The 26,355-nt window shown below is 37.2% G+C and overlaps 1 protein-coding gene across 2 annotated transcripts in view; it reads left to right on the top strand.

The window, feature by feature from the left end:
- Positions 1–26,355, top strand: part of pappa2 (pappalysin 2) — an 86,659-nt gene that overhangs the window by 34,750 nt on the left and 25,554 nt on the right. For both annotated transcript variants that reach the window (XM_056392241.1, XM_056392242.1), the window contains exons 11-17: positions 10,836–11,139; positions 15,770–15,898; positions 16,014–16,099; positions 21,334–21,530; positions 23,400–23,513; positions 25,900–26,035; positions 26,162–26,336. In XM_056392241.1, coding sequence (XP_056248216.1) covers positions 10,836–11,139; positions 15,770–15,898; positions 16,014–16,099; positions 21,334–21,530; positions 23,400–23,513; positions 25,900–26,035; positions 26,162–26,336 — 1,141 coding nt within the window. The remainder of the gene's footprint in view (positions 1–10,835; positions 11,140–15,769; positions 15,899–16,013; positions 16,100–21,333; positions 21,531–23,399; positions 23,514–25,899; positions 26,036–26,161; positions 26,337–26,355) is intronic.

The raw sequence follows: 26,355 nt of genomic DNA, 5'->3' as shown, positions 1-26,355 counted from the left end.
TGCCTTACTATACTATGACGTTTTTTTTCACATTTTTATGCCTTACTATACTATGACGTTTTTTGACATTTTTATGCATTACTAAAGTTTAACGTTTTTTGACATTTTTATCCATTACTATAGCATGACTTTCAAATGCCTTACTATACTATGACATTTTTTGACATTTTTATTCCTTATTATACTTTGACAAGTTTATGCCTTACTATACTATGACGTTTGTTTGATATTTTAATGCCTTACAATAATATGACGTTTTTTCACATATGTCAAAGAGCTGCCATGGTAGTCCAATGGGTACGACTGAGGTCTCACATTGACAAGGTCATGGGTTCGAACTCCATACGGCATCTGCCTTCCTATACAAAAGTTTGTTATGTACCCTACAAAACTTAGATGCTTCAAGACGTTTATGCGTTACTAAACCATGACTATTTTATGCCTTACTATACCATGACGTTTTTATGCCTTACTATACTATGATGTTTTTTTTGACATTTTTATGCCTTATTATACCATGACAATTTTATACCTTACAATATTAGGAAGTTTTTTGACCTGCTTCAAAGAGCTACCTTGGTAGCGCAATGGGTATGACAGAGGCTTCACATTCACAAGGTCGTGGGTTCGAGCCCTGTAATGTAGTAATTATAGTATGATATTTCTATGCATTAATATAGTATGACATTTTTTGACATTTTTATGCCTTACTAGACTATGACGTTTTTTGATATTTTCATGCCTTACTAGACTATGACGTTTTTTGACATTTTTTTTACATTTTTATGCCTTACTATGCTATGACGTTTTTTGACATTTTATGCCTAATTATACCATGACAACTTTATGCCTTACTGTACTATGACGTTTTTTGACACTTTTATGCATTACTATAGTTTGACATTTTTTGACATTTTTATGCCTTACTATACTATGATATTTTTTGACATTTTTATGCCTTACTATACTATGACGTTTTTGGACATTTTTATGCCTTACTATACTATGACGTTTTTTTTCACATTTTTATTCCTTACTATAGTTTGACGTTTTTTGACATTTTTATCCATTACTATAGCATGACATTTTTATGCCTTACTATACTATGACATTTTTTGACATTTTTATCCATTGCTATAGCATGACGTTTTTATGCCTTACTTTACTATGATGTTTTTTTTGACATTTCTATGCCTTATTATACCATGACAATTTTATACCTTACAATATTAGGAAGTTTTTTGACCTGCTTCAAAGAGCTACCTTGGTAGCGCAGTGGGTATGACAGAGGCTTCACATTCACGAGGTCGTGGGTTCGAGCCCTGTATTGTAGTAATTATAGTATGATATTTCTATGCATTAATATAGTATGACATTTTTTGACATTTTTATGCCTTACTAGACTATGACGTTTTTTGATATTTTCATGCCTTACTAGACTATGACGTTGACATTTTTATGCCTTACTATGCTATGACGTTTTTTGACATTTTATGCCTAATTATACCATGACAACTTTATGCCTTACTGTACTATGACGTTTTTTGACACTTTTATGCATTACTATAGTTTGACATTTTTTGACATTTTTATGCCTTACTATACTATGATATTTTTTGACATTTTTATGCCTTACTATACTATGACGTTTTTGGACATTTTAATGCTCATTATACCATGACAACTCTATGCCTTACTATACTATGACGTTTTTTCACATTTTTATGCCTTACTATACTATGACGTTTTTTTTCACATTTTTATGCCTTACTATACTATGACGTTTTTTTTCACATTTTTATGCCTTACTATACTATAACGTTTTTTGACATTTTTATCCATTGCTATAGCATGACGTTTTTATGCCTTACTATACTATGACATTTTTTTTACATTTTATGCCTTACTATACTATGACTTTTTTTTCACATTTTTATGCCTTACTATATACTATGACGTTTTTTTTTCACATTTTTATGCCTTACTATAGTTTGACGTTTTTTGACATTTTTATCCATTACTATAGCATGACATTTTTATGCCTTACTATACTATGACATTTTTTTACATTTTTATGCCTTACTATACCATGACGTTTTTTTTCACATTTTTATGCCTTACTATACTATGACGTTTTTTTCACATTTTTATGTCTTACTATACTATGACATTTTTGGACATTTGTATGCATTACTATAGTTTGACGTTTTTTGACATTTTTATCCATTACTATACTATGACGTTTTTTGACATTTTTATGCCTTACTATACTATGACGTTTTTTTTCACATTTTTATGCCTTACTATACTATGACGTTTTTTTTCACATTTTTATGCCTTACTATACTATAACGTTTTTTGACATTTTTATCCATTGCTATAGCATGACGTTTTTATGCCTTACTATACTATAACATTTTTTTTACATTTTTATGCCTTACTATACTTTGACTTTTTTTTCACATTTTTATGCCTTACTATACTATGACGTTTTTTGACATTTTCATGCATTACTATAGTTTGACGTTTTTTGACATTTTATGCCTCATTATACCATGACAACTTTATGCCTTACTATACTATGACGTTTTTTGACATTTTTATGCATTACTATACTATGACGTTTTTTTTTCACATTTTTATGCCTTACTATACTATGACGTTTTTTTTCACATTTTTATGCCTTACTATACTATGACGTTTTTTTTCACATTTTTATGTCTTACTATACTATGACATTTTTGGACATTTGTATGCATTACTATAGTTTGACGTTTTTTGACATTTTTATCCATTACTATACTATGACGTTTTTTGACATTTTTATGCCTTACTATACTATGACGTTTTTTTTCACATTTTTATGCCTTACTATACTATGACGTTTTTTTTCACATTTTTATGCCTTACTATACTATGACTTTTTTTTCACATTTTTATGTCTTACTATACTATGACATTTTTTGACATTTTTATGCATTACTATAGTTTGACGTTTTTTGACATTTTATGCCTCATTATACCATGACAACTTTATGCCTTACTATACTATGACGTTTTTTGACATTTTTATGCCTTACTATATACTATGACGTTTTTTTTTCACATTTTTATGCCTTACTATAGTTTGACGTTTTTTGACATTTTTATCCATTACTATAGCATGACATTTTTATGCCTTACTATACTATGACATTTTTTTACATTTTTATGCCTTACTATACCATGACGTTTTTTTTCACATTTTTATGCCTTACTATACTATGACGTTTTTTTTCACATTTTTATGTCTTACTATACTATGACATTTTTGGACATTTGTATGCATTACTATAGTTTGACGTTTTTTGACATTTTTATCCATTACTATACTATGACGTTTTTTGACATTTTTATGCCTTACTATACTATGACGTTTTTTTTTCACATTTTTATGCCTTACTATACTATGACGTTTTTTTTCACATTTTTATGCCTTACTATACTATAACGTTTTTTGACATTTTTATCCATTGCTATAGCATGACGTTTTTATGCCTTACTATACTATAACATTTTTTTTACATTTTTATGCCTTACTATACTTTGACTTTTTTTTCACATTTTTATGCCTTACTATACTATACGTTTTTTTTGACATTTTCATGCATTACTATAGTTTGACGTTTTTTGACATTTTATGCCTCATTATACCATGACAACTTTATGCCTTACTATACTATGACGTTTTTTGACATTTTTATGCATTACTATACTATGACGTTTTTTTTCACATTTTTATGCCTTACTATACTATGACGTTTTTTTTCACATTTTTATGCCTTACTATACTATGACGTTTTTTTCACATTTTTATGTCTTACTATACTATGACATTTTTGGACATTTGTATGCATTACTATAGTTTGACGTTTTTTGACATTTTTATCCATTACTATACTATGACGTTTTTTGACATTTTTATGCCTTACTATACTATGACGTTTTTTTTTTCACATTTTTATGCCTTACTATACTATGACGTTTTTTTTCACATTTTTATGCCTTACTATACTATGACTTTTTTTTCACATTTTTATGTCTTACTATACTATGACATTTTTTGACATTTTTATGCATTACTATAGTTTGACGTTTTTTGACATTTTATGCCTCATTATACCATGACAACTTTATGCCTTACTATACTATGACGTTTTTTGACACTTTTATGCATTACTATACTATGACGTTTTTTTTCACATTTTTATGCCTTACTATACTATGACGTTTTTTTTCACATTTTTATGCCTTACTATACTATGACGTTTTTTTCACATTTTTATGTCTTACTATACTATGACATTTTTGGACATTTGTATGCATTACTATAGTTTGAACGTTTTTTGACATTTTTATCCATTACTATACTATGACGTTTTTTGACATTTTTATGCCTTACTATACTATGACGTTTTTTTTCACATTTTTATGCCTTACTATACTATGACGTTTTTTTTCACATTTTTATGCCTTACTATACTATGACTTTTTTTTCACATTTTTATGTCTTACTATACTATGACATTTTTTGACATTTTTATGCATTACTATAGTATGACATTTTTTTTACATTTTTATGCCTCATTATACCATGACAACTTTATGCCTTACTATACTATGACGTTTTTTGACACTTTTATGCATTACTATAGTTTGACATTTTTTGACATTTTTATGCCTTACTATACTATGATATTTTTTGACATTTTTATGCCTTACTATACTATGACGTTTTTTGACATTTTAATGCTCATTATACCATGACAACTCTATGCCTTACTATACTATGACGTTTTTTTCACATTTTTATGCCTTACTATACTATGACGTTTTTTTTCACATTTTTATGCCTTACTATACTATGACGTTTTTTTTTCACATTTTTATGCCTTACTATACTATAACGTTTTTTGACATTTTTATCCATTGCTATAGCATGACGTTTTTATGCCTTACTATACTATGACATTTTTTTTACATTTTATGCCTTACTATACTATGACTTTTTTTTCACATTTTTATGCCTTACTATATACTATGACGTTTTTTTTTCACATTTTTATGCCTTACTATAGTTTGACGTTTTTTGACATTTTTATCCATTACTATAGCATGACATTTTTATGCCTTACTATACTATGACATTTTTTTACATTTTTATGCCTTACTATACCATGACGTTTTTTTTCACATTTTTATGCCTTACTATACTATGACGTTTTTTTTCACATTTTTATGCCTACTATACTATGACATTTTTGGACATTTGTATGCATTACTATAGTTTGACGTTTTTTGACATTTTTATGCCTCATTATACCATGACAACTTTATACCTTACTATACTATGACGTTTTTTGACATTTTTATGCCTTACTATACTATGACGTTTTTTTTCACATTTTTATGCCTTACTATACTATAACGTTTTTTGACATTTTTATCCATTGCTATAGCATGACGTTTTTATGCCTTACTATACTATGACATTTTTTTTACATTTTTATGCCTTACTATACTATGACTTTTTTTTCACATTTTTATGCCTTACTATACTATGACTTTTTTTTCACATTTTTATGCCTTACTATACTATGACGTTTTTTGACATTTTCATGCATTACTATAGTTTGACGTTTTTTGACATTTTATGCCTCATTATACCATGACAACTTTATGCCTTACTATACTATGACGTTTTTTGACACTTTTATGCATTACTATACTATGACGTTTTTTTTCACATTTTTATGCCTTACTATACTATGACGTTTTTTTTCACATTTTTATGCCTTACTATACTATGACGTTTTTTTCACATTTTTATGTCTTACTATACTATGACATTTTTGGACATTTGTATGCATTACTATAGTTTGACGTTTTTTGACATTTTTATCCATTACTATACTATGACGTTTTTTGACATTTTTATGCCTTACTATACTATGACGTTTTTTTTCACATTTTTATGCCTTACTATACTATGACTTTTTTTTCACATTTTTATGCCTTACTATACTATAACGTTTTTTGACATTTTTATCCATTACTATAGCATGACATTTTTATGCCTTACTATACTATGACATTTTTTTACATTTTTATGCCTTACTATACCATGACGTTTTTTTTCACATTTTTATGCCTTACTATACTATGACGTTTTTTTCACATTTTTATGTCTTACTATACTATGACATTTTTGGACATTTGTATGCATTACTATAGTTTGACGTTTTTTGACATTTTTATCCATTACTATACTATGACGTTTTTTGACATTTTTATGCCTTACTATACTATGACGTTTTTTTTCACATTTTTATGCCTTACTATACTATGACGTTTTTTTTCACATTTTTATGCCTACTATACTATGACTTTTTTTTCACATTTTTATGTCTTACTATACTATGACATTTTTTGACATTTTTATGCATTACTATAGTTTGACGTTTTTTGACATTTTATGCCTCATTATACCATGACAACTTTATGCCTTACTATACTATGACGTTTTTTGACACTTTTATGCATTACTATAGTTTGACATTTTTTGACATTTTTATGCCTTACTATACTATGAAGTTTTTTGACATTTTTATGCATTACTATAGTTTGACGTTTTTTGACATTTTATGCGTCATTATACCATGACAACTTTATGCCTTACTATACTATGACGTTTTTTGACATTTTTATGCCTTATTATACTATGACGTTTTTTCACATTTTTATGCCTTATTATACTATGATATTTTTTGACATTTTTATGCCTTACTATACTATGACGTTTTTGGACATTTTAATGCTCATTATACCATGACAACTCTATGCCTTACTATACTATGACGTTTTTTGACATTTTTATGCCTTACTATACTATGACGTTTTTTTTCACATTTTTATGCCTTACTATACTATGACGTTTTTTGACATTTTACGCCTCATTATACCATGACAACTTTATACCTTACTATACTATGACGTTTTTTGACACTTTTATGCATTACTATAGTTTGACATTTTTTGACATTTTAATGCTCATTATACCATGACAACTTTATACCTTACTATACTATGACGTTTTTTGACACTTTTATGCATTACTATAGTTTGACATTTTTTGACATTTTTATGCCTTACTATGCTATGACGTTTTTGGACATTTTTATGCCTTACTATACTATGACGTTTTTTTTCACATTTTTATGCCTTACTATACTATGACGTTTTTTTTCACATTTTTATGCCTTACTGTAGTTTGACGTTTTTTGACATTTTTATCCATTACTATAGCATGACATTTTTATGCCTTACTATACTATGACATTTTTTTACATTTTTATGCCTTACTATACCATGACGTTTTTATGCCTTACTATACTATGATGTTTTTTTGACATTTTTATGCCTTATTATACCATGACAATTTTATACCTTACAATATTAGGAAGTTTTTTGACCTGCTTCAAAGAGCTACCTTGGTAGCGCAATGGGTATGACAGAGGCTTCACATTCACAAGGTCGTGGGTTCGAGCCCTGTATTGTAGTAATTATAGTATGATATTTCTATGCATTAATATAGTATGACATTTTTTGACATTTTTATGCCTTACTAGACTATGACGTTTTTATGCCTTACTATACTATGACATTTTTTTACATTTTTATGACTTACTATACTATGACTTTTTTTTCACATTTTTATGCCTTACTATAGTTTGACGTTTTTTGACATTTTTATGCATTACTATAGTTTGACGTTTTTTGACATTTTATGCCTCATTATACCATGACAACTTTATGCCTTACTATACTATGACGTTTTTTGACACTTTTATGCATTACTATAGTTTTACATTTTTTGACATTTTTATGCCTAACTATACTATGACGTTTTTTGACATTTTTATGCATTACTATAGTTTGACGTTTTTTGACATTTTATGCCTCATTATACCATGACAACTTTATGCCTTACTATACTATGACGTTTTTTGACACTTTTATGCATTACTATAGTTTGACATTTTTTGACATTTTTATGCCTTACTATACTATGATATTTTTTGACATTTCTATGCCTTACTATACTATGACGCTTTTGGACATTTTAATGCTCATTATACCATGACAACTCTATGCCGTACTATACTATAACGTTTTTTTTCACATTTTTATGCCTTACTATACTATGACGTTTTTTTTCACATTTTTATGCCTTACTAAACTATGACGTTTTTGGACATTTTAATGCTCATTATACCATGACAACTCTATGCCTTACTATACTATGACGTTTTTTGACATTTTTATGCCTTACTATACTATGACGTTTTTTTTCACATTTTTATGCCTTACTATACTATGACGTTTTTTGACATTTTACGCCTCATTATACCATGACAACTTTATACCTTACTATACTATGACGTTTTTTGACACTTTTATGCATTACTATAGTTTGACATTTTTTGACATTTTAATGCTCATTATACCATGACAACTTTATACCTTACTATACTATGACGTTTTTTGACACTTTTATGCATTACTATAGTTTGACATTTTTTGACATTTTTATGCCTTACTATGCTATGACGTTTTTGGACATTTTTATGCCTTACTATACTATGACGTTTTTTTTCACATTTTTATGCCTTACTATACTATGACGTTTTTTTTCACATTTTTATGCCTTACTGTAGTTTGACGTTTTTTGACATTTTTATCCATTACTATAGCATGACATTTTTATGCCTTACTATACTATGACATTTTTTTACATTTTTATGCCTTACTATACCATGACGTTTTTATGCCTTACTATACTATGATGTTTTTTTGACATTTTTATGCCTTATTATACCATGACAATTTTATACCTTACAATATTAGGAAGTTTTTTGACCTGCTTCAAAGAGCTACCTTGGTAGCGCAATGGGTATGACAGAGGCTTCACATTCACAAGGTTGTGGGTTCGAGCCCTGTATTGTAGTAATTATAGTATGATATTTCTATGCATTAATATAGTATGACATTTTTTGACATTTTATGCCTTACTAGACTATGACGTTTTTATGCCTTACTATACTATGACATTTTTTTACATTTTTATGACTTACTATACTATGACTTTTTTTTCACATTTTTATGCCTTACTATAGTTTGACGTTTTTTGACTTTTTTATGCATTACTATAGTTTGACGTTTTTTGACATTTTATGCCTCATTATACCATGACAACTTTATGCCTTACTATACTATGACGTTTTTTGACACTTTTATGCATTACTATAGTTTTACATTTTTTGACATTTTATGCCTAACTATACTATGACGTTTTTTGACATTTTTATGCATTACTATAGTTTGACGTTTTTTGACATTTTATGCCTCATTATACCATGACAACTTTATGCCTTACTATACTATGACGTTTTTTGACACTTTTATGCATTACTATAGTTTGACATTTTTTGACATTTTATGCCTTACTATACTATGATATTTTTTGACATTTCTATGCCTTACTATACTATGACGTTTTTGGACATTTTAATGCTCATTATACCATGACAACTCTATGCCTTACTATACTATAACGTTTTTTTTCACATTTTTATGCCTTACTATACTATGACGTTTTTTTTCACATTTTTATGCCTTACTAAACTATGACGTTTTTTTTTCACATTTTTATGTCTTACTATACTATGACATTTTTTGACATTTTATGCCTCATTATACCATGACAACTCTATGCCTTAGGGTTAGGGTGTTTTTTTTTCACATTTTTATGCCTTACTATAGTATGACTTTTTTTTATGATTTACTATACTCGTCTTTATTCCTTAATATGATATATATATATATATATATTTTTTTTTTTTTACATCTTAATGCCTTATGACATGTTTGTATATGAGTTTTTAAAAATAATTTCTCATTGAAATTTAAACATATAAGTTTCTTTTTTATATTTACATATATAATATAAACATATATTGACAGGCTTTGGGATGGATATATATTTATGTAACACATGTTTATAATATAAACAGTCATGGTAAAATACATGTTTTTCTTAGCTAGACATATATGTCAATATATGACATTGTTCCAATTTCTAAGAGGTTTCATACGTACGTTCATTCATTTTCTACCGCTTATCCTCTAGTAGGGTCGCGGGGGGGCTGGAGCCTATCCCAGCATCTTTTCGGGCGAGAGGCGGGGTACACCCTGGACAGGTCGCCAGTCCATCGCAGAGCAAACACATAGAGACAGACAACCATTCACACTCACAGCCACACCTATGGTCAATTTAGAGTATCCAATTAGCCTAGTCCCCATTTTGCATGTCTTTGGACTGTGGGAGGAAGCCGGAGAACCCGGAGAGAACCCACACTTGCACGGGGAGAACATGCAAACTCCACACAGAAAGATCCCACGGCCGAGTCATACGTACGTTTTACATAAAAAGGCTATACTTTAAATACAAACATGATTTTACTTCATATGTACATATATTTCACACATTGAAATTCAACACATGTACAGTACATATATTACATTCATGTATGTGCATTCCTGAATGTAAATTCAGACCACGTATGTTAATGAACTGTTTGGTTGACAGTATTAAAGCCAATCTTTTTGTTTTGGAGAGATGGCGGGGTTGTTGCGTCCCTACTAATGTTGAGAGCAAACCTACGCCCTTGGTCTCTATGATCTCTATCAGATTACATACAGTATTTATCTAATCCGTCTCTATTATCATTTTCCAGACAACCCAGCCATAGCCAACGTAGAGCTGATAACTGATACGGGCAAAAGCATTAACCTTGGACCCCAGCATGTCTTCTGTGACATGCCCCTCACCTTGCGGCTTGACACTCACAGTGTCGCCATCGCCGCAATAAAACTCTGCACCTTTGATGAGAAGATGGAGATCGATGCAGCCATGTTGTCCTCAGGCACCAGCAGCCCGCTGTGCTCTGGCTGCCAGCCTCTGCTGTACTGGATTCAGCGGCAGCCGCCCTTCACCGGCAAACCCTCATTGCCCCAGACTCAGCAGACATTCACTGACAGGTAAATGTTAAATGTTCACTCAGCTAAGATTACTTTGCTTTCATGTTTTCAGGGCTTTTTTGGAGTATAAGCAAATTACCTTCACTCAATAATGTTATATCAACCCGAAATGTGGTTGTACAGACATTCTTTGTTCATAAATCAGGCAGGGATTTGCTTTGCAAGAGGCAACCACAATGCATAACGGGAATTGACAGGTGTTTTTTCCACCCAAACCACCTTAAAATACTCAGGGCTCCACTTGAGGCGAGTTCCAGAGTCTGGTTTTCTCTCAGGTGTGGATGAATATTTATATCATGGACGCAGTGCCCACTGCTAATGCTGGATACACAGACACAAAGAAACACTCACACACCGGCTTGTCAGACATCAGCAGTTCAGAGGGAAATAAGACTGAGGGTGAAAGAAAAAAAAAATGTTTTTCAGAGCCAAGATGGAGTATAAATTCCACAGCATACCTATGAGTGTGAGTGTGTGTGTGTGTGTGTGTCCTCAGATCTGCTCATCTGCTCATCTCTTAAAAGTGTTTGGGTCTGGTTCTGTTTGAAAAGCTCAGAACACAAATGTTTCCAACATGGGGATGCCGAGCTGCGGCTACCGATCCAAATCTGTTTCAACAAGCATATACTCAATCAAAAGCATGCTGAAGTTTCAGGGCTAAGTTGAGTCAGTTTGTTTCCTGTCTCGTACTGTGGGGTGTCCAAATGATTACCGGAATCCAAATATAAAGCCACAAGCCAGTTTGGTTTTTATCTCACCAAAAAGCAGCCCTCCCTGAAAATACCCTTAAATCTCTCTACTCTCATCCCTTGTTATACAACTTTTGCACCAAAGCTGATAAGAACCTGCCAGTTTATGACTGCTGTGTCACATGATTGCAGATCATTTGGGGCTGATTTCAAATGTTGTGGCATTCTGAGTTTCTGAGAAGCTGTTGCTGTTTTACAGAGCGGGGCAGATGTTAGGTGGACACAGCTTCAGAAACAGTTTATTTTTCAGGGAACACGTCTCCTATGTTACACAAGCTGTGTCTAAGTGCAAAAAGATGTAAGAACCGATGGGAATTAAGTTATGTGGGACTGAGGAGGGCAGAGAGGGGTTGATGTGAGGAGAAGAGAGTGTTTGAGAGCAATGAGTTTGGAAGAAAAAGGAGAGAGCAAGAGAGGGTGGGATAATGGGGGAAGAGAGGATGAAAAAGAAGAGGAGTGAGAGTGGAGGCAAAGGGAATTGGAAAAGATGTAGATAAGCACAGAGAGACACAAAACAGAGGTGTGGGGGGAAGAGAGGTTTGAAGAGAAGAAATGAAACTTAAAGTGGAGGATAATGTGGGTGAGGGAAGGAGAGGCGAGGGGTGAGGGAAGGTAAGGGGGACAGAGGGAGACGACAGCACCGAAGAGGTGAAGCGAAGTAAGCAGAAGCAGACTTTTTTTTTTCTTCCTTTTTTGAATATGAACCAAATGTGAGCAGCAGAGGCCATAAACACCAGTAACTGCTTGGATCAAGTCCTCAGCCGTTTCCTCCTGCTGAACTTGCACCGTGGTCAGCACAGGCTGACTAAGAGGAACAGAGAGAGAGAGAGAGAGACAAGTAGGACTGTTTAATTAACAAAAATATTTTCACCTAACTTGATGCTTGAGACTGCAATTATTCCTAAGTGTTTCAGATATCTTTGTTAATCAGGTATTCTGTGATTGTACGTTGAAGGAAAACCTAATTTTGAAACAAATGAATGAACCAATGAATGAAGTTTATATGAATAAAACAACACAAAAGAGGAGAGAAGAAATCATCATTTTGGCTTCAGTGAGGATGGGGACAGTTTGGGACGGGGTATGTTTGATCAAAACTAGATCGTATGACATCCTGTCTGACCAGATAGGAACTCACAAGTGATCTGAGTGGGGTGAAGTCTGTTTTCCTCTCCATATTTGTTTCTCCTCATCCTAACCTGAAACTTATCACTATCCCCAACCAATATCATTTAAATGTGGGGAAAATGCTGCACACTTTCAGATAGTCTCTCCTGGAAGACATTAATACTGTTGCACTTGGTTGCATGCATGTTTAAATGACAGAAATAGGTGTATGTAACAAGAGAGAAAACCCTGACCCTGACCCTGACCCTGACCCTGCACAGCTGGACAATCACTGCATGAAGTGGGTGTGAAAGTCAGATTGACACTTTTTTAGTTAAGACAGTCAGATGGTCAAACTACATCTAAACCCCCCCCATACACACACACACACACACACACACACACACACACACACACACACACATCTGTCTGACATGGGGGTGCAAGGTCTGCGTCTAACAAGTTTCGCCAACAAAAAGTATCTTTTTCATACTTCACACAACTACTATCATCACTTTTGGTGTGTATAACTGACTGCAACAGCATGAAGGTGTTTGGAAGTGTGTGTGTTCCCCCCCCCCCCTGAGTTTGGCCTTCTGGGACAGCTGTAAACACCTCTGCCTTCAGACATGGTTGCACAAAATTTTGTACAAACTTGTTGCCAAAGCATTTATTTTTTTTCTTGGAGTGCGCACAGTGTGGAGTATTCTCCAGGGGCTGGTTGCGCAAGACACCTTAAGTTTTCTACTCAAGTATGACACTTTTAATTTCTCCTTAGCTCAGGGAGTTACTTAAGGGTGTTGCACGGAATCTCTTTAATGGTTTGCATTGTTAAGGAAAGAAAGTTAAGGAATTTGCAACAATGAAAGAGATTTTACAGCAGTAAAATTTCACAGTTTCCATGGAGACGGTTTGTTTGCTGGCAGTAGCACTTGTGATTCCTGTTATCACTTTTGGGACGCCTGCTACTCCTCGGGCAGCCTCCTTAACTACTTAGTATTTACTGATAATAAAGAAGAAAAAGAAAAGTCAAATGCATTTATGCAACTTTTCTGAAAACAAAAAAAAATGCTTTATGCTAATTTTGTTTATAGTTTAAGAGGAAATTAGACATGAAGGGAGGAAGTGGAAGTGAAACTTAAACCTCAACATAAATATCCTGAAGGAGTGAGCGGAGAGAGAGAAAAGGAATGGGGGCAGATGGTTGGAGAATATTGACAAATATAGATACAGTACGGATAAATAGCCGGAGGGGAGCTTTTCAAATTCTTCACTTATCTGATCCATAATTAATAAAGGAAATTTGTGGAGTCTGGAGAAACTGGACACACCTCAGATGCTGAGCTGATCTGTGTACCAGGAGGATACTGAAGCAGCAGCTCTGTGCCTGCAAACAGGGAGGAGGCTCTTTTTATAGACGCAGCCCACCAAAACAGGTCAATAGTCCTGACACTGGAGCGAAGGTATCGTTACACACACTTCCTGCTGTTGGGCTCTAAGGTCACTGGATACTGCAAGGTTACAGATAGAAGCCACTGTAAGTACAAGTTCCACTTTTGTTGCCGCGATCCAGAGAGCCGCTGTTTGTAGAATCCATCAGGATTAATGTAGCGTTGACTTGTCGGGGGGGGGGGGGGGGGGGGGGGCACCAGTAAATACAAAGCTTCCTCAGTACAAAGGAGGAAGAAAGCAATGATGTTGTCAAGAGAATTAGGTCATCGTTAACCACACTGGCACAAATAACCACAATAATTCTCTCTTAGTTTTGAGATGAGTCACTTGTATTGATCAACAGGCTTGTAAAGATTATATGATCAGTTTGTAATACAGAGCAGTAAGAATCGTGCTTTCTACTCCTTTTAAGAACATAACGAACTTTGGACTGCTATTTAATAATTTTATTTATTATGCCAAAAAAAAGCACAATGTTTTGCACTCACGGAACCATTTTTCTTTTTCTCTCTCCTCTCCTCTCCTCTCCTCTCCTCTCCTCTCTTCTCCTCTCTTCTCCTCTCTTCTCCTCTCCTCTCCTCCTCTCCTCTCCTCTCCTCTCCTCTCTTCTCCTTTCCTCTCCTCTCCTCTCCTCTCCTTTCCTCTCCTCTCCTCTCCTCTCCTCTCTTCTCCTCTCTTCTCCTTTCCTCTCCTCTCCTCTCCTCTCCTCTCCTCTCCTCTCTACTCCTTTCCTCTCCTCTCCTCTCCTCTCCTCTCCTCTCTCTTCTCCTCTCCTCTCCTCTCCTCTCCTCTCTTCTCCTCTCTTCTCCTCTCCTCCTCTCCTCTCCTCTCCTCTCTCCTCTCCTCTTCCTCTCCTCTCCTCTCTCCTCCTCTCTCCTCTCCTCTCCTCTCCTCTCCTCTCTCCTCCTCTCTCTCCTCTCCTCTCCTCTCCTCTCCTCTCTCTCCTCTCCTCTCCTCTCCTCTCCTCTCCTCTCCTCTCCTCTCCTTTCCTCTCCTCTCCTTCTCCTCTCCTCTCCTCTCCTCTCCTCTCTTCTCCTTTCCTCTCCTCTCCTCTCCTCTCCTCTCTCCTCTCTCTCTCTCCTCTCCTCTCCTCTCCTCTCCTCTCCTCTCCTCTCCTCTCCTCTCCTCTCCTTCTCCTCTCCTCTCCTCTCCTCTCCTCTCCTCTCCTCTCCTCTCCTCTCCTCTCCTTTCCTCTCCTCTCCTCCTCTCCTCTCCTCTCCTCTCCTCTCCTCTCCTCTCCTCTCCTCTCCTCTCCTCTCCTCTCCTCTCCTCTCCTCTCTTCTCCTCTCCTCTCCTCTCCTCTCCTCTCCTCTCCTCTCCAGCTCTGTAACGCAGGGAGTTGAGTACCAGTACACAATCCAGGTGGAGGCGGACGGTCTCCTCAGCGATCCCTCCTCACCTCTCCTCTACACCCATGGGCAGTCCTACTGTGGGGATGGCCACATACAAGGGTCTGTGCACTAAAGTGGATATATTAACACGACTAATGATGGTGGTGACCAATCAAACTTTGAAAATAGGGGATTGTGTTGGAATTAAAAGTGATGATTATGGTCCTTTCTGTAGGACAGAAGAATGTGATGACAGTAATCTGCTGGATGGTGACGGCTGCTCTAAGAAATGTCAGAAGGAGATGGGCTTCAACTGTAACGGTGAGTGAGTTTCATTCACTTTCACTGGTCCATCTTGAGTTTACACACATTTTAAAGGTCCCATATTGTATAAAGTGAGATTGTCTTTTTTAATTATAGATCAGGTCTAAAGTATCAAAGTATCAAAGTGCTCCGTCCACAGAGAAATGCACACAGCTTGTATTCAGAAACTGAGCCTTAAAACCAGCCGTCTGTTACTTTGTGATGTCACAACAAAACAATGCCCTCAGACACGCCCCAAGCCCCGCCCACCTGGACCCACCATCCAACCTTGCAGGATTTCAGTATTTAGTTTTACCTGAAATCTGCCATATTTTTTATTGGATCACTCAGAAACAGTGAGCCAATCAGAAGAGAGGCTCAGAGCCTCCTCTCTTCTGATTGGCTCAGTGACCTGTTCTTACTAGAGCTCTAGAGAGAAGCCTGAGAGAGGAGATGTAAAACTACATTGAGATAGTTTTTGGATCTTAAAACCACAAACATATCTTCTCATGGATCAACACTTCTTGACCTTTAAAACATGGGACCTTTTAAAGCTGAAAGAATATTGAGCTGTGGGGTTTCTTTCAAAACAATGGCAAGTCTTTTTTTATTATCATACGATCCCAAACCCACCAGCTCTGCTCACACTCTCTTACATGTAAAAGACGAATACCATATAAACTTTTAGTGTGAAAGAGAAAGTGACTAAATAGGCAGAACTCTCTCGTTTGTGCAAGCAGCAGCATTTAGAAAAAAATTCAAGCCAATCAAACTTAATTTACAAGACATGAAAGCTTCTGGCTTGAACTGATTCCACAAACCATTAATGTAACATCACAGCAACGTAAGAGAAAACAGATGAGCTGAGGGGTAAAAAGTGAGTTTTTGGTTTGCTAACTCACAAGTCTTGTTTAGAGACCTGAAGCATTTTGACATTAGGCTGGCACAGAAACACCAGAAAAACACTTTTCAGCAGTAAAGTACACTGTTCAGTCTCAAAACATATGTCAGGCATGTTTCCTTTATTAAATAAGCTTTGGCCTTCGTAAGATTTCAAGGAACCGATACAATCTTTGGGAATATTGATAAATGAAGTTTATTGATTTTTATCAGAGATCGTGTTGTGGTTTCAGATTGGACACTTTGTGAGCAGAAATCAGCTCACAAGTTGTTGTGTTTTAGACACTGTTGCCATTTTTTATTTTATTGATATGCTTTATCTAAAGTAAGTAATAAGTTTCTTATTATCAAATCACATCTGCAACAATTGGCCAGCTCTCCCCAGTGAGAGAGATCATAACCAGCTGTAAAAGCCTTTGCTTCTGACAATTGTTATACAATAACCCCACAGTTAAGTGATTGGAGGCCACCTTGTGTTTCTGACCGCCAGAATCAAATCATGCAGGGGGGGTGGGGGGGCTTTTTGTATCCAACAAGAAAGAGCAACAGTGGTTAGGGTTTAGGCCAGGTTGACTTTGGTGAGGTTTAGGCTACAATGCATGATTTGTTCTTAGAATAAACAACCGGAGATTTATGGTAAAACGAGAGACATTAAGAAACAGTTAATTTGTTGTGCAGTGAGTCATGTGGCTGCCAGAAGAAAGCTTGGTGGCTGTTCAAGATTTAGTCACCGAAAAAAAGATTCACCTGTTAAGGCTCAGAAACTTTTTAAACTCTGACCTTCAGATTCCGTTTAATGTTTTGTTTGTGTTTCCAAAAGGTTAAAAGTGACCTGTGAAGTTTTACTGTTGCTGGCTCATTGCTGATAGAGACAGTTTGAGGGTCTTCTAAGTTTTCAATGACTGTCCACTTTCACATTAAGTGTACAGAGTACCAGTAACTGCTACGTGCTAAAACACAGACCATCCGCATGTAAAACTCTTCGCATGCGACCCATATACCCTTTTCACCCATCAGCTGACCCTGGGCCAGGTGGTGTTAGAGGCAGCGAAAAGCACCGAAACCATGCAGCATAACATGTCTGAAGACAAACAAAGAAGCCACAGAGAGTGCACCCATCGTCTGCGATTCCACCACAGGACAACAATACTTTGTGTCTGCACCCTTGCCCAGCCTGAAGCATGCAGGCAGGCCACAACAGAAGCCTCACAGCACAACATGGAAGGGAGTTTACCCAAAAATATGGCATTGTAAGCAGATGGCGGAAGACTGCGCCTCTGTCAACATGTGTTTTTTTGACCTTAATATTAGGTAAACATTCAAAAATGCAGTGTGGTGAAGCCAGACGGAGACCGCTGAGAACACGAACCTCATGCATGATTTCATAATGTCACATAATTAGCTATTTACTCATGTATATTAACTGACACACACTGGATATTGCGTTATGTTGTGATGGCGGCCCTAATAGCCTCATACACATCGCAGGCCTGGCACTAACACGTCCGTGTGTCTCCAAGTGTCTCTGTTTCTCATTGAGAGACTTGGACCAGATGAGAGCAGGCATTAGCCACATTGACACAAGGAATCAGCTCCACTGTTGTGGTATGTGGTGTTCCTCCACAGCCTTAAAATTCATCCTCCATATAAAGGAATGTTTGCCCAAACGCTCCTCAGTCGCCAGCAGCTAAGTTGAATAAGTGTGGCTTTTTATGATGTCCAACTTTTTTGGGTGATTTCATGAATATTCCATAATATCGCTAAGAAGATATGTCAGGTCAGTTGAGATGGTCACAGTATGTTAGTCGCTTCCTTTTTAGGCCATGTATTGTTTCCACCGGCAGCTGGATGGTAGTTATTCATGTGTGGTGTTACGAGAGCTTGTTACAGGGCTAAAATTTCCATCATCCAGTCAATTTATTTGTCAGGGGGAAACAAGCAGAGACCGACCCCCCTCCCCTCCCCTCCCCTCGTCTCCCACCAGGGCTAGCCATGCCGTGACTGAAGCTATTACATCTCTTGTTTTACAATAAAAGACATCATGACTAGGAAGGAAAACAATTTGGCAAAAACAGGTTTTTACAAATTGCAACTCTTAAAACCAATTATTCAGTTGTACTTCTTAGTCATAGACAGAATATTTGTTTAGGTTTTCTTGCCACATTTGCTTGACCCAGTTAACTCCCGCCACGCCAAACTGTCTTGCTCTTGTGCTGTTCGACTTATACAAGTTACTATAGTTGTGCAGTTACAACACCAGCTACTTTTACAGTCATCTTGTCACGGACCGGCCACGGACAAGCTGCATTTGTTATGGTTGTAATGAAATACTGCTTTCAGGTTGTTTTTTTTAATAGATTATACAGATTTTTAATTTAATTTTTTTTTTACTGCCTGATTAAATGAAGGTGAAATTGCACAATCTAGTTACAGCATGCTGACCTTTAATAAAAAACAGATGGTCCTAATAGTTAAGTCAAAGATTGTCAATCAGTCCTCTTTTGTAAGGCTTAAAAAATACAAGACTTGGAATTAAAAAGACTTAATCATTTTCACAGGTGTTGTCAAAGCAGGGGTGGAGTGTTTGGTGAGTTCACTTAATCTAGTATTGCCAAATGAACTCAGGATGACAATATGGCGTAGAATTGTCTAAGCCTAATTTGCTTTTTATCAGAAACATGTTTCCGTCAACTAATTGAAGCCAATTGTGCAGCACCGACTCTCTGACACGGCTCCGTCTGCCTGACTTCTGCAGCTGTCCAGATTTTAATGAGGCCAAACTTCTGAAGTGTTTTCCGCCCTTTTTATGAATAGCTGCTGCTTTACAAGCTGTTGTTCAAGCTTATGCTTCCCACTCTGCAGTACATTATGTCAATACCCTTACTGTATTGCACATACTATATCACTCAGAGCTCAGGTACAACTGTATTACAGGGAGTTTAATGGCCTATTTTTTCCTTCAACTTACGTCAATTACATCTTTTCCAAAGTCTAAAATTCCTAGAGAGAACCTTTTTTGCGAAAGTAATTATGACCAAGGTCTGACTTTATTTGGTTTTATTGTAATTGTTGGGGTTTGATTTTTTTACTATATATTACTTTTAGCTCTTACCAAAATCTTAAAGCATCTTTGAGCTTGTTCCAGGGCACAGAGGAGCCAGACTGAGAACCTTTCTGCTGGATATCTTACACTAAATCAAACCAAAAAGTAGATGAAAACTTGAATGTGAAAGTTCCTTCTTGACCTTGGAATTAGTAGCTCGAGAAAAACAAAGCAAAAGCAAAAACGGCTCAACTTTGCCAAGCTGTATCCATGTCAAATGAGCAAACTCCATCCACTAATAAAGAATAGTGAGATGTGGTTCAAAGCTCCAGAAAAGCTAGTAAGTGGAGCTTGACTTCAGATTTTTTTTTTGTCTACATAAAGACTTGCTTTAAATTACATGTTCTTTTCTACACCATGAACAGCCTTAAATGTTGGTGATCTGTGGGGCTTTCATGAAGGTATGAAACATCCTGTACATACTCATGAAAAATGTTTAAATCAGTTCAAAAAAATCTTGTTGGAATGACATTTTAAAATTCATGAAAAATATTTCTCCAGTATTCTCTCTCTGCAGATGAATTGCACATTTGTCAGTGAAGATCTTTATCGACTAAAACGAGGCAGACCCTCATTTCCTGTCGTGCTCTATCGTCAGCTGTGCAGTAATGACAGAATACCTTAAAAATAAGTTTATACTGTTGCAGCAGATTAAATGTTCAGCTCTCACCGACAGGTATCGAGTGACTTTGTTTTATTTTCCCGACGCTCAATGTTACTGAATTTTAAATTTATTAGCAGACACAATAATAGGAAAAAGCAATATCCTCCTGTCTGTAGTTTTGTTTTCTACCAGACCTGGAGTGAGTTTTTAAACATGGCTTTGACAGCTCTTTGTAACACATAGTGCTGCTGTTGTTACCTGATGACACGGATACCAGCGGCCCATCAAGGTGTTTATGGGATCAAACTAACCGGTCGAGTCGCAACGGCAGGTTCTCGCTCTGCCCGTTAACATTACAAAACTATTGTGATCTTTAATAATTAATTGAAGTCAAAGTTCATTTCTTTCCATAATTTACAGTCTGTTGACAGCACAGAGAGTCAGATACGGCTGAGTTGACGTGGCTAACGTTAAAAGTGGCCAACGAAAATACAGAGTAGATTTGCTCAGGTTTGGTTCACTGACAAATAGATTTGGATGGGAGTGTAACAGTGGGGGATGAGAGTATACCCTGCCAGATTAAGAAACCAGGCTTTATATTCTTTCATAAATCCTCCTCTCTCATTCTCGTCTCCATCTCCCAAGGTGAACCCAGTCAATGTTATGTTTTTGATGGTGACGGTGTATGTGAGGAGTTTGAGCGGGGCTCCAGCGTTCAGGACTGCGGTTACTTCACACCTGTGGGCTACACGGACCAGTGGGCATCCTCCGCCACCGCTTCCCACCAGGACCCCAACCACTGCCCTGCCCACGCCGCCACCGGGGAGCCGGCACTCACCAAGGTATTACCGAGGTATAAAGTAATGACCACGAGATCCAGATGATAATAAAACCCTTCTGGATGCTGTTGGTGAAATCCTCAACTCTTGGGCAACAATGTGAGCAGCTGGCTGCATTTCTAAACAGCGTGGTTGTTTCAGCCGTTTTACATGTCTGTGGAGATTCATCCAGGTCGTGGTTATCCAAGAAAAGTGAAACTGAGGGCAGTTGGACTCGGGTGTAGGCTTGCGGGGAGACCCTGGTATTTGGCCTTTGGGGGAGACCCTGAGGTTAAATACTGGGTTCTCCCCGCCAGTCAGTCAGAACTGAAGAGGCGTGATGGATGAAAGGTGAAATATCTACAACCAAATCCAACTGCCCTCAATTCAACTTTTCTTGGATGCTCAGCGCACTTCATCTCTGTACTATTTCTGTCCACATAAATTCTCCCAACCTGGAAGCGACCACCTAAATCATCACAGAAGACAAAATATCCAGAAGTTAAGTGAAGCATCGTTTCAGGCGTTCGGTGCTGATGAAATTATATTCAAAAAAATAACCAAACACACCAGACAGAGGTGGGTGAACTTCTCTTCATCAGTTGTGGAGAGTTCAACCTCTGATAGAAACACAGACACAATAAAGGACATTAAAACCAATACAATGCATGTAAAACTCAAGATGATAATTTACTCATAATTTCTTCCTCACTTAAATCACTATACTTTTGTTTTCAGTGCTGCCACTTGTGGCCGGAAGTTGTATTGCAACAGTCTCTGCTCACAAATCAGTACTTCTTTCAGATCCGTTCATATGTGAATCATCAAACACATAGATCGGTCTGATGCGTGTTTCAGGTGCGATAATAAGGAGGGAGATCGTTTCTGAAACTAAAACGCTCGTCTGGACGGAGGTTATTTTCATTTAAAAAAACGCTGTTTTAATCAATCTCTCCTGATTGGTCCCTTCACCTCTCTCACTCTTGCTTTCCCTCGGCTACATTATTCTAACATTTGAATGAGAGATCAGAACAATAGTGAGAAGAGCCTTGTTTTTACTCAGGGCAAAAACTATTTAAAAACATGCCAACAAAGCTCTTTAAGTCTCGTGAGTTAAACTGAGCAGCGACCGGTAAAGACAAGCCTGAAAGAAAGGCTCTGCACTTAACTTTGTGAGGAGATTTTGGCAGAACTTTCCATGACAGCACAGCAACTTTGAATACGGCGTAACTCCCTTCTTCCTTTTTTACAACTTAGGTACAAAATACATCAATCATTTTTCAACTCTGACATCTCCCATAAAAAAGAAAGAAAAAAGAAACGTGCTCACGTCCAGCCTCGCTCCTCCACGCAGGAGGTCACGTGCAAATGATGCAGAGTTAAGTAAGTTCGGCTCGGCGGCGCGCAGAACATGATTTAAGCCACTCTTATCATGGGAGGATTGCTGGTGTCAGACACACTGGTTTCAGTGTCTCCGAACTGGCAAACCTCCTGGGATCTTTCACGCCACAGTGTCTGTAGGAAGAAGGGTGCGATAAACAAAACAAGTCAAAGTGTCCCGAATAAAGTCGGCACGGCCCGGCTGACTGCTTCACCACCAGAGAATCTGCGGCTCTTCTCGAGGCGCAACACACTTTCACAGAATTTAGACAATTACTACAAAAATCTGTAATGGATTTTATGTCAACCTTTTATTGCCCCACAATAAACTTTACATCGTGATGATACCACAGATTAGATCATGTGACAGTGGAATAAACAGTTTTCACATGAGGTTGTCGTCACAATAAAAGGTCTGGAGTTGATGTGTCTAATAAAATGATCACTGACTGCGGATTAGTTGTTATTTTTGCTGCACAATGAGCAGAGAGTTTTCTTTTGTCTGGTGTGAAGCTCTGCAGGTACCAGCACCTGGACGTGAGTGAGAAACTGCCCAGCGACGCCTGGTTCCCCTGCACAGCCCCGTCCGACACAAACAATGACCTGGAACATTCATTCTGGCTGAAGGTAAGTGTGTGTGTGTGTGTGTTTGCACATACTGTATCTGTTCTCCCCTCCGCTGAATGACTGTGGGTGGCTACTCTTCGACAGCGTCCAGCACTTTCCAATTCTTTTTTTAAATGGGGTTGAAGGGCCTCTCTCTCACAGACCGCTGGCTCAAACCTCCACACACACACACACACACACACATTCCTCGCTTTATAACAAATACATTATTCATACAACGCATTGGTTACAATAATTACTCATTTTCAAGGTCAACTGTGAATTATGAGTTGTAATGATCTGTAGATGATTACCAAATCATGACTAACATCGTGCTTATTGTGTATTTGTAGTTTTAAGTTTGACTGCGAGGATACTAATCATTGAAATCTTTCAATAAGGATCATTACAAGTTTACTAATAGTGGAAGTGTTATATAATTCACTCATAATTCACAATTGATTACTTAGAAGGTTCAGAAGTTATTAAAACACTGGCATCTGAAGGAATAATAATAATTTTGTTTTAATAAATAGATCTCTTGAATACATAATTCATAATTGTAATTTATTACGGCTCCAGAAAATACAGGGCAACAAAAAACACAATTTAAACATTATTCTTGAACATTACATATCATGAACTAATTCTTTATTTGTGATTAATAAGCAACATGTCCAATCGATGACATTTGTATTTGTTGTCAAAGCCTGTGTTGACAGAGAATTGCAATTTACAAGAGCAGCTGCTGCAGTTAAAGTGATTCATTTACATAATTTCCCATCTTATCTTTGCGACTCCCAACGTCCTCCAGCCAACAGCGCTTCACTGTAGATGTCCTGGTTTGTGTACTGCATCGTATTTGGACCTGGTTTTCCATTCCAGACCTGTGTCTGGTTCTCATATTTAGTAGTTTTGTATTATTTAATCTTTCCATAGCCGCAGTTCCCACAATCAACTCCGCAGGCCCAGACTAAGCGTAGGCTAGCTGTTGATTTGACTGATAGCTTCACAACCTTGTCCGTCATCCTCTGGATTACAGAGTCCTTTACAGTCAGGAGCTCGCCTCTCTCCTTCCCTCGCACATACTCTTTCATTTTTTTTTTCTTCCTCTCTCATCATTTCCACTTCTTTGTTGAATGACTCATTTTTCCACTCCCTGCTTTTTCTTTTTTTTTTTTTTATGGACGCCCTCTTTATCAGACACATTTCTGCAACCTCTCTGGAGGGCCGCCTTCACCCTAAAGACTCTTTCACTGTCTGAAAAGGCTTCATTATAACACCATGTCTGCCAGCTTTTTCCTTGAAGTGCTCTCTCTGTCTCTGAAAGGCCTCCCTCGCTTAAATATCTTGTCTTAATTGATCTGAAAAGCATTTCTCAGCTGTTCTGTCATATCCATCTCTGCCGGCTCTCTAAAAAGGCGTCGGTCTCATTCACACAGTTCTATATCTTCATCTGGAAGAAAAGATCTTAAAAAATTTCTTTTGAAGTGGTACTTTACCCCAAAATCACTCTTTTGATGGTGAAGCACTCACAGTCTGCAGGCCTGATAGGTGGCTGTGAGAAGTGTGTAGTTCTGAAACAGAGAACAAGAGAACAGCGTCAGCTTGTATTCCAGTCACAACACAGTTACCGTGCTTCTGCGGTATCATGCACGAGCATGTTACAGCGCGCTCTCCTCGTGGTCAGAGCCAATCAATGAACTCACGCGTAGACCTACATCTGTTATGCCCAGTTATTGCCGTGCTCAGTCCTTGTCCCCCTTTTCTAACTCCCGGAGAAGACTAGAGACTGACACGAGTGAGACACACAATTCAGGGGCTGCAACCTTCAGAGGACGCGCACTATGAAGAGCATGTAAACTACGAAGGCCGAACTGAAATGAGACGTTCTGGTCTTTGCAGGACTCTCCTTTTATTTGTCGGCCATATTCTCTGTTCGAAAAAGTGATTCTTCACTGGGAAACACATTTGAAGCCTTGGAAAATAGGACAACCTTATCACGTCAGCCTTTGAAAGGATACAGCCCCTGAATTGAGACACATCTACGGTGCGTCACCAGCTGCTTATCACCTGCCAAAAGGAGCTCTACAAGAGGTTCATACTGTCCTCCCAGTTCCACCCTCCACTGTGCAGGCGACTGAGCAGCCAGAAGGAGTTGCTAAAGCACGGTGTAAAAGTTGAGCAACAAAGAACCCTTGGCTGACTTCCAAATGATGCAGCGTTGAGTTCACTGGAATGTACTGTAACGTGTGCACCCTTTATCCTGATACAAGCCGTGCACAGTGAAGGTGTAATGCAAAAAATGCAACACATTTTTAATGCACAGTGACTGCACTGTGATCTGTTAAACAACAAGTCAAGTTTCTTTTCTGTGTAATTGTTGTCCCTTTTACCATTGATCCAGGTGGGATTCGTCAATCCTGGAGTGGCAGCCTCTGTAATGGTGTACCTGGCTTCAGACGGGTCGTGGTCTGGAGAGCAGTGTCGGAGGACAGCCACCCTCTTTCTGTCTGATACTACTGGCAAAAACCACTCACTAGGTACTTTTTTAACCTGTACAGATTTGTATGTGTTTGATCATTTTTAAAAATCATGCTCTTTGATAAAAGACCAAAACAGGTTAGGAGCTAAACCACCACTGAAACCCTTCCATCTCCTCCACCCAGGGACGTATGACCTCTCGTGCCACCGGAACCCGTTGGTGGTGAATGTGACCCACGACCTCTCTCAGCCCTTCTTCCTCACGTCCTCCATCATCCTCCTCTTCTCCTCCCGCTCTGTGGCAGTGGGAGGCGTGGCTCTGAGGACCTCCTGTCACTTCAGCACCTTCGCCCTGACCGGGTGCGCATCAGAGGGTGGG

Source organism: Seriola aureovittata, chromosome 12 (genome assembly GCF_021018895.1).
Source record: "Seriola aureovittata isolate HTS-2021-v1 ecotype China chromosome 12, ASM2101889v1, whole genome shotgun sequence".
NCBI lineage: Eukaryota > Metazoa > Chordata > Actinopteri > Carangiformes > Carangidae > Seriola > Seriola aureovittata.
This window is presented reverse-complemented; position numbering and strand designations above follow the sequence as displayed.